Source organism: Molothrus ater, chromosome 5, assembly GCF_012460135.2.
Source record: "Molothrus ater isolate BHLD 08-10-18 breed brown headed cowbird chromosome 5, BPBGC_Mater_1.1, whole genome shotgun sequence".
Classification (NCBI taxonomy): domain Eukaryota; kingdom Metazoa; phylum Chordata; class Aves; order Passeriformes; family Icteridae; genus Molothrus; species Molothrus ater.
The window spans coordinates 46,366,219-46,376,804 of record NC_050482.2 but is presented as its reverse complement, the minus strand read 5'-3'; the positions used below and the strand labels follow the sequence as shown (position 1 = coordinate 46,376,804).

At 41.9% G+C, this 10,586-nt stretch overlaps 1 protein-coding gene across 1 annotated transcript in view; it reads left to right on the top strand.

Moving 5' to 3' along the window:
- Positions 1–5,769: 5,769 nt before the first annotated feature.
- ANKS1B (ankyrin repeat and sterile alpha motif domain containing 1B) overlaps positions 5,770–10,586 on the top strand; it is a 417,422-nt gene continuing 412,605 nt past the window's right edge. Inside the window, 1 exon segment of the mRNA XM_036400345.2 lies at positions 5,770–5,943. Coding sequence (XP_036256238.1) covers positions 5,810–5,943 — 134 coding nt within the window. The 5' untranslated portion in view covers positions 5,770–5,809.

Sequence of the window (10,586 nt, the reverse complement as noted above, 5' to 3'; positions counted from 1 at the left end):
GCTAAAACTTGCATGGATTTGGTAAAATAAAGCCTGTAAGAGAATCTGTGGAATACTGTACATTTGACAATGTTATACTGAGAAAAAAGAGTGCTGTGTCCATCTGGTTCCAGGTTAATTCGCACTGCAACATTAATCAAATATTTTTGTCATGTATTTCTCTGTTGAAATTTCAAATACATTCTACCTTGTTGGTCATTACCACACGTATGCACAAATACAAACATACCTAAAGAATGCACGATGTACGAGTGTTCACTCAACCATTTATATCAATTCTGAGTGATATACCACTATGTATTCATGTAGGATAGTTACTATTAGAGGAGATAAAACCAGAATAGGCCCCCTGGCAGAACACTTCTAGCTACACTATTGCCTTACAGTGCATCAGCCCCCTGTGCTGATTTCCTGGATATTACTGATGGAGAGCAAGGATAACACTTGCACACAATTCTACCAGCTGTCTGTACTTGCAGTTGCAGTCCCTTGTCACTTGCATGTTGCAGCTGAGACTTCTCTATGATCCTTCTTTCAGGCAGTCAGAATCTGATGTGTAGGCAATGTTGTACATATCCTCAAAGGAAGATAAGAAGATGAAAATATTTCATAGTCCGAAAGAGGTTGCAATGTATCAAGGTAGAAACAAGTTGTTTTTTATGCAATAAACTGTGCATTAAGCAGTACAGGCAAAGCTTTAATACTGCACTGTATCTGTCAGCACACACTGGATTGGGGCATCTAATCAGCATGCTGCTCTTACCAACTTGTATCCGCATTTGATTGTGCATTTCTCTCTAATGCATGAAAAATAGTCTCAGGCATATTTTGATAGCACACTGATGTAAGCCTAACCCAGACCAGAAGGACTGGATGAATAATCATACTGCTAATCCCACCTGCTCTGACACAAGAAATACATGTAAAGATATGTATAGATATCCCAGTTAACCTTAGCATCTGCCATCAGAGCGACATCACAGCTGTACTGGAAATGGCACAGCAACAGTGCTGACTTTCTGTCAGTAATATCCCACGCCCATATTCTGGAGGTTTGGCTCTCCAGCACTGACACAACCTGCAGTCTGTGTGTCCTTGACACTTTCCAGCAGTGGGACATTTCAGCCCTTTGGGGAATGCAGCACACTTCCCATGGTATATTCAGATGACTCTGTAGGTTTGTAAGGCAGGATCACAGTTTAATTTCTTGCTCTCCCTTAACGTGTTCAGAGCCCCATGAAGATGATGCCATGAGGTCACTGCAAATGCTGAGACAGCGCCTTGCTGTTGTGCAACGTTACCAAGGGACTGGTTTTCCATTCTTTTCCCATGCAAATTTTCAACATGCTTGAAAGGAAGTGTTTATAGAAAATGGAATCCAGTCAGAATTGTTTGGTCAGAGACAGGATTGTTATGGGTGTCAAAAATGGCTTTTTCCTCACATGTTACTTCAGCTTCTACTTAATTGGGTGAATCCAAGAATCCATGCCGTTTTTTAAGACCACAGAACTCTTGGTGTGTTTATATCCCTCATGAGTTAGTTTTAGTACCTTCAGTTTCTATAATTTTCTTTTACAGTGGGGGAGGATGCAAGTCCTTTTGCATATTTCAGTGGTGAGAGCTACACTAAGCATCATGTGAGTATTATGGTGTGTCCCAGTTTTCCAAACCGAGGCCGTGTCCACTGTGCCATCTACCTGCTGAGCCTATCCCCGAGGAGGGCTGACCTGCATCCAGGTTCCACCTTGGCAGGCAACCAGGACATGATGGCATTCACACCTGGCCTCAAGAGCTCATGGCTTGAAACTCAGTTTCTTTTTTATGCTATAGATATACACTCTAAAGAGCAAAAGACAATATCAAGACTGAAAAACACTTGCCACCCAGATGCATGAAAAATGCTGCTTTCTCTTGGGCAGCCTTCACAAAAATTAGAATAATAATCAGGCCTATTTAATGCTAATTTATTTTCTGCTGTCAAAAAGAGCTGATGGTTTATTCTAGCATTTTGAGCTCTGTTTCAGAATACCCCTCAGAATTTGTAATCGGGATCTTAGGCCTTCCCTATATCTTTACGTGAGAGGACTGATAATACATAGTCCTGAAATATGGTGTCAATATGTTTGCTATTCTACACTACTATTTTTTAATATCATGGATTTAGTGTTTTCTTCAATAACTACAACTCAGTTTTTCATACTATCTTCCACGCATTTGCTTGGAAATAAAGAGGGAAAAGTCAAGGAATGTTAGAAAGCACCCATTTAATTTGCCTTTAATTCTGGGAGGCTGCAGGAGGAAGAAATGAAGAAGTTGTCACCCTGATATGAGAACAAAGCCGAGTGATAGTTGCATTGTAAAAACATTAAGGAAACTCCCTGCTTTTTACAGTCACTTCTAGTCCTTTCAAATGACAAACCAGTTAAAGAATTTCTAGGTAGGCTAAGTGCTCTCTCTGGTATTTTAGAAAATGGAAGAAAACAGAAGGTAAAGCATATGTTGTGTTGAGAGAAATTCTGAGATTGAAGGTGTGATGCCACTTAGACACTGACAGCTGCAGTGGTCATAACTTAAAATGTCTTTACAAATACTAAAACCTTAGAATCAAAATTGTGCTGTCATATGGAACATCACTGCTCAAAAAACATACAACATTTTGAAGGATCTCTTTGCTGTTTTATGTATTATTTTTCTCATCTGTAACTACTGCAAATTATACAGCTAGGTTTCTACATTCCGTGTCTAATTCCCTTATTTATCATACATACATCTTTTAACACTCCACAGTCTTGTCTTGGTATTACCCAGAGCAAAAAAAGTAAGACATTTAAAAACACAAAGGAGTCCACTTAATCCAATGAATGGGTTTGGCCATTTACTTTCAACTCAGTCAAGATACTTTGTTTTTCTTACTACAGCCCACTGTCGATTTCATCTCTGGAAACAGACCAGCCCATGTTCTCAATTCTTCTCTTCGGTAGCCCTTAGAATTTATCCACATTTAACCCTTCCATTAAACAGTGCTGCTTACATTTCACTTTTCAAATTGATGGAATTACTCTGCTCTGCCATATTTGTTAATGAAACTAAATCTTCTATTCAGCCTTCACAGGTTTTTTTGGGCACTAGGCTATGGGTTTACTGGGGTCTTGAGCCTTTCTACATTCATAAAATCTTTCTGAATTTGCTGGCTACTGAATGCATCTGCTCCATTGATATTTCTATGCTGATTCTACTTACTGTTCTTCAACAGCTTTCTGGACGATCATTTCAATTAGAGCACAGTCTTGAGATTTTATTTTCCCTGGAAGAATTATGTAACATTTATACTGAGTCATATTTGCCATCTGCTGATCCAACCACATAAACAATACAAATTCTTGAAAACCTGAGATTTTCCTTAGCATCTGCTTCTAATCTAATTTTTCACAAATGTGCAGGTTTATGCACACACTCCTGCCTTACAATTAGCTCCTCACCAAACACTGGCACCTCTTCCGAGGCCCTCAGCAAACTGGAAGGAATCTCTTCATGCAGAGCATGCAGAGGATACATATGAGAAGGTGTTTATCAGGCCATGCATGTGACTGCCTACAAAATCAAAAGCAAGGAAGGAAAACAGGGAAATTATGGCACCCTTAACACGAATTCAGAATGCAGGGGTGCTCTTAGTTTATGGCTAACTTCTTTGGAACTAGTTAATGCTCAAGTGGGTGCCAACAAGATACAACTTTTTAGTTGGTTTTGAATTACAGTTTTCCACTGTGACTGCTGTGGCTAAGGACTTAAACTATAAATCCTAATTCATGTGATTACACATTTATATATTCAAACCACATTGAAACACTTGTGATCACAGAATCAGGCCTTAAAATTCCTATTTATATCAGACTCTTTCAATAAGAAAAGCTGTAGTTAGAGTCCTTATTAATTTTATGCATGTGTTCAGTTCTGTGTCCTGCTGACAATATTGAAGAAGACATCATTCTACATCCTGAAAATGAAAAACTATGTAAATTACATTTTCTAGCTAAAATATACTGTTTTGTTTCTGTGGATGACTTTCTTGAAATGACAGGTCTCCATAAGGATTGGTTTTTTTCTTTTCTAAGAGAAAATCAGACCCCACAACGAAATTTCTATCAATTTTTAAGATATTAAAATTGCTTAATTAGCTAACAGGAACACAAAAACATCTGTAGAACTGTTACTGTCAGGGACTAAAACAAATCATTTGTGAAATCAACAAGGATCTTTCCACTGCCTTAAATGTACCATAGGTTTGGTGTAATACTCTCCAAAAACATAACATTAGAATCTTGCCTAACACAATGTTATTTTGCCACTGCTCCCATTGCTTCTTGTGAACACAAGAGGAGAGTGGGAACACATGGGAGAGTGCCACTGATCCCAGTGGGGGACCGGTGAGGGATCATAACTTATTTACCTATGGTCCTACCTACCCCAAACACTAAACTAAAACAGGAACATGGGGCTATAATTCAGTTCTTGCGCATGCACAGTAGCAAAGGTGCATTTGTCAAGGATCTGCCTATGAGCTGGCCAGCAATGAGAATTTTCAGCATGGCTTGAAAGAACCCATAATCCACGAGGAATGATTAATTTTGGAGCCCGGAAAAGTCACACAATTTAAAAGGTCTCTGTAACAGAACCGGGAGCTCCAGAAGGGCTGACTGGATTTGATACCAAATATATTGTTATATTCAGTTATACCTATACTCAGTGTTTCTTATCCTTGGAAACACTGAGAAGCCGCGACCCTAGCGTGCGGCAGCTGCCGGCAGTCCCGCCTGCCCGATTCGCTCCTGACCCCCGCGGGGCCCGGCTTTTCCTGTCTGCCCGCCCCGCTTCGCGCCGCGGAGCCGGCGCTGTTCGTGCGGGGCCCCCGGCGCGCCCCCGACGGCCGGAGTGCTGCTGGCGCCCCCGCCCCGCACACTGTCCACGGGCCCGTCGCCCCTCCCGCACCTGCTGGCAATCGCCCCGCGGGCCTCAGCGCCCGCCGCAGGAGCCGCCCTCCGCTCCCTCGGCTCCCGCGCCTCCCCAGCCCCCCGTGCTCAGCGCGGGCAGCCGGCCCCGGCCCGGCGCTGCCTGAGGCCGCTTGGAGCCGCCGCGGGGGGCGCGGCCGGCGCACCTGGCGGGGCGCGGACGGGCGGCGCTGCCGGCACCGCAGTGGAGCGCGGGGCGGGCCGGGGGCCGGAGCCGGGGCGGGGGCGCGGCGGCCGCGGTGGAGCCCGGGGCCGACGGAGCGCCAGGGCGGGCGGAGGGCGCGCCGCGCCCGGGCAGCCACTGGGAGCGCGCCAGGCGCGTCTCCTCAGCAACGGGCCTGGCACGGCAGGGCTGCGCCTCCTCCCTGCCTCCCTCCGCCCGCTCCTCCCCGCTTCCGTCCGTCCGTCCGTCCGTCCATCCATCCGTCTGTGAGGGTTGTTATCCCCGCTGGCCCGTCCGGCCATAGGGGCCGAAGCTGCCCGCTCCCCCCGCCCCATCCTCTCGGCCGGGGCTGTGTGTGCATGGGAGTGGGGGGAGGTTCTTTATTGGCCTCGTCCTCCCTCTCTCCCTCCCTCCCCCCTTCTTCCACACTCCACCCAGAAATGATCCAGTCAAACTAGGAGGAGGTGATTCTCCTCCTCCCTCCTGCTGCTGCTCCTGCTGGTCTGGAAGGGACTGCAGGAATCTCTGCTGTGCTCTGCTCTGAGGCAGGGTCTGGGGAGGGGAGACCGTTCTGTGGAGGGAGGGGGCCGCAGTGGCCCGGGGTGCAGCTCTCCCGTGGGGGGCTGCTCGGTTCCCGACCATGGGCAAGGACCAGGAACTGCTGGAAGCCGCTCGCACTGGGAATGTGGCTCTGGTGGAGAAACTCCTCTCTGGGAGGAAAGGAGGGATCCTGGGCAGTGGATCTGGAGCTATTCCCTTATCCAGCTTATTGAGGTAGGGACATCGTTCCCCATCAAATGCTGGGGATATTAACCTGTTCTTCCCTATCATTATTATCATCGCCCCTCTCATCTTCATTTCCATTCCCGCATCCTTCATAGTAACAATAAATCGTTCACTCTCGCCAAGTACAAGCATGCCAGGGTTTAAAGTCACAGGCAGTCATTTTATTAATATAGTGGTACTGAATTTCCTGCCTTCAATGCGTCTGCAGAGTCCTTGTTCATTCTGTTACTAGCTGTGGTGCAGAACTTATGTTTTGACTGCTGGGCTAATACATACAATGTATTAATTACCCTTCCTTTGATATTTCCATCTTCCAATTGCTACTTAAATCACAGATGGAAGTGTTTATCACAGACAAGGCATTACATCGTGGAATTCTGTGTAAAAAGACAGCTTCACCCCATACTCTCACCCATAGCTTCTACCCTTGCTTGCAGAGGAAATTAGGCATGCCATCGTAATAAGCCTACAAAACAAAGAAAGGGAATCTTTTTTTTGTGGGAGATCATCGAGGCAGAGGAGGTGTAAAACTTAAGGAGCAGGTTAGGTAAGAGCAGCATTACTTTCAAGGTACCTGGATTTAGTGGAGTGAAACTGGGTTACTGGCCATGTTGGGTGATAGGGCTTAACTTCAGTCATTAGTTGTATCTCCTGCCATCTCCAGCATAGCTTTGATCATAAGTTTCATCATGCTCTTAAGTCAGAGCATTGTCACAATCATTTATGGCATCTGACTGTATTCAGAGCAGAGAAGGTCTGCAGCACACAGTCCAGTCCTAGTGTTCAACACTAAACTAGGCATAGCAAAAGAAGAAAAAATGAACTGAAACACTGTTGACCTAGAACTTGAATAAATTTGGGGTTTGGTTTGGGTTTTTTTGTTCCTTAAAGAAAGAAAAGGCCTAGCACAATGGAAATTGATTAAATTAAAATATATTTGTGCTTCTCTTGCCAGTGCCTTCTTGTCAAGATATTTATATTGTTTCCAAGTTCCCTGTCAGGGAAAATTTATTGTTAACTCTCTAAATTATACTGTTTAACCTCTTTTATAAAATCTTGCTATTTTAAAGCTAGGTTTAGTGCTGTAAACAACAACAGTTCAGGTATTCATAGTTTACCAAAGTTCTGTGGTGCCGCTGCTCAATTAGCTATTGCACCACTGTTAAATTACTAGCCCATTGACCAAAATCAAAACACACCATGTGATTGCTTTTTGTACTGTACTCGAATAGGCTGCTTAGGAAGAAGTGTGCCAGCTAGTCAGTTGAATTTGAAATATGATACCCACTTTTCTAAGTACAGAAGTAAGTTCACTTCAGTACAATGACTGGCCATTTATAATCTAGTTCTAACACATGGTTTGTGCAGAGGCTTTCTCCAGGGCTAGTGCCTGTGGTGTATTCTTGCACTGTTAATTTCGTGTTTTATATTGTGAGTTCTGTATATCCAGAGGGGGTGCATTTGCTTGTGCTTGCCTCCCTTTATTAAACAGCACTGTTGTGTACACAGAACACGTGAACCGTGTGTTTTGTATATACAGATGGGTCATCACAGTCCTTGTTTGTTACTCAGGATTGAAGAATTTTAGGCTGTAAAGTCAACTGGCTTTTTTTTTTTTCCTGGGAGTGCACTTAGCTTGAAGAGAAGTAAAGCAGAGTAAAACATATACTGTTTAATTTATGGCATTTCTTACTAATGTCAACAAGAATGTCTATGGCTTTCTGTAAACACAGCTTCAAAAATGAAGAGTGAACTTTCAGCTGTATGCTGCATCCAGCTGCATGATGAAATATTTCTAATTTAGAAAGAATTCAGTAAGCATCATTAATGATGCTTAAATATTCACAATCTAACACACTATGGAACATAGGACTTTTTAGAAGGTTCAGCGGGAACGCTTGAAGCAGAAACTAGTATGCATTATAGTAAATGTTTTTCATGAAAGAATTATATGTGACAGGTATTTTGACATAGCTTTTTTTTCCTTTTTTTTTTGGAAATGTTCCATGATCTAACTGATGCCATTAATTATGGATTAAGTCCAGAATGACATGCAAGATTAAGTTTGGATCTATCTTGGTACAGAAAACATGGAAACAATGTGAGAGTCATATGAACATCCTGATCCTGTTTGGGAAATCAACACTTACGGATAGTAGCAAAGCTGTAGAAGAGCCATATTGTACACTATAAAAGTTTGAATTTGAAGGGGATCCAAAGATTTTTTTAAGTTGAAAACCTGAAGAAGTTTACTAGTAGAGCTATATTGGTATCTTTGCATACAGTTTGTTAGAATAAAAACTTCTGACAGTTGATTTTAAAAAAGCAACAGAGAAAAATATAGGTGGCATAATTTTAAAAATTTTATTTATTTTTAGGAGTAATTTTGACACTGACTCCTGTTGTTTTGTTGATCATAATTATTGCTCAGTTTCTAAAACAGTGCCCCAGGACTGTACGTATCCCACTCTGGTGAGAAATGTTGCCCTTGTCCATGTTGCTCTTTCTTTCTTCTTTTGGCAGTGCTGTTTCTCGCGTTAGGTTGGAAAAGTCCAACTCTTTCAGCATGCTTATAGACTAATACTGTGCCTGATGCATTGGTCTAGGTAGTAGGACTACATTGTCCCTTTGGATTTCTTCCAAGTGCTGAAGACAACTCAGTTTATGTGGCTGAACGCTCTATGGACAGACATGATTTTTTGGCCGAAATTGGCTTTACAATAATTATGTGCCCTGCGAATGAAATTTAATATTCATACATTGAAAAACACACATTGATTGTTATCTGAACCAATGAACAAACTATCTGACCTCTGATGTCCTATTTACATTTTTATAACAGCTTTTTTTTCTTAACTATTAATGTGCTTTATAGTACCTGGGGGGAAACTACGGCAAACTTTTGTATGTATTGTATTGTATGCAAAATATTCTATAGTTGGACCTGTTTGTTGATACTAATTGCAGACTAAATTATATAAATTTTAAAGGCCTGACTTCTAACTCCTAAGTCATTAAATTATGACAACAGTTGAAGAAAACAGCTCTGTTCTGGAAGGCTGTTTAAGCACACATATAAATGTATGAAGGAATTCCTGCAATAACTTCAACACGTGCTTAGAGTATGTGCAAAGTACATAAAAATGATGTATGCTTAATTAAGACCTCATATGCACCCAGATATCTGTAATACTTACTACATAATACCTCATGGCCAGATTGGTTTATCTACAACAACAAATCAGTGATGTTTGACTGTGTGGATTCTGTAACTCATTTCAGCTCAGGAGGAGCTTTGGAGGGCTGCCCTGGGTAGTTTGTGCCCCCTGCCTCAATATCCATAGTTTGCTCTGTATTATAAAGATTGTGGCTCAATACATTGAGGGTGAATTCTTCAGGTGCAAAGATCAGCATTAAGTATTGCAACATACTAGAGCAAGTAACCTAAGTAAACACCTGATGTAATTTAGTTGCTTAAACTTGGGTACTTAGTGGTACTTTAGGTGCCCAGGTGTTTTCTGAATTGAATGATGGGCTTTGACAAAGAACCAGGAACTCTGGAGATACATCTAAATTCCCAGTGTGATAGACTAGGACATCTAAAGCCGTGCTACATGTTTTGCCTACGGTCTCTAACCCAAAACATTAGTGCAGGGCTGGAGTGTCTTCTTTTACTATGTTGAGACACCTCATAAAACATTCAAAGTTTAGAAGACTTAAGTCTAAATTTATTTTTTCTGTTTCTTTGTGAATTCCACTGGAATTGTCATAAATTAGTATATTAAATAAGTTTCATACTAAAAAAAAAGTTTTTGAAGTTTAGAGTTATGGATTTTTTTCCAGATTGCAAATAGAATTTTCACATATTTTTATGCGATTTCACTGGCTCTTATATTATTCTAGTGTAAACATCAAAACTTGACAGTAAAATCCCACAGTCTCTCTAGAATTTATCATTAATTTCTGCATCCCAAATTCTTAATGCATATTAGAGGATTTAACACATAGGAAGAGTAAAGTGTTTCTAACAAACCTGGTATTTTTAATTTTCTTAATTTGACTATCTGTGTATACATAGCATGTTTTAATTGACCAGCAGTTTTTCATTGTTGGATAGAGACAGCCTTCATTTCTTTCAAAGAATTTTTAGGAGAAAAAACTTTGGAGGTTTTAATGTATATCAGAGACCTTACCTCATTTTGCCACATGTAGCCATGCACATGCCCATTTCTTCCATGTTACTAGCAGGAATGGATAGTTTTTTGTTATATGTTAATTTTTAGTCTTTTTAAACTGAACATGTAGAGCTTTGGTTTTTTAACGGGACTGTGGGATTGAATATTAATTAATATGAACTGGCACAGAGTAGTAGGGAAGGTTGAATTGGCCCTTTTTTGCTCTTTGTTGGCTGCTGCCATTACACAGCATGAGAGGGTGGAGCAGCCTGCCTGGAGCTGGTTCTTTCCCCTTCCACACTTGGCACTGTGGCAGGGAATGGTTTCGTTCTTTGCTCAGCCTTACTTAGCGCAGCTACACCATGTGTAGGCCTGGCCCAAGTTATTTCTCCTCCAAAGTGTAAGAAACACGGCAAGCAGATTGTCAGTCTGGGGATTGCAATCTGTTTCCTCATC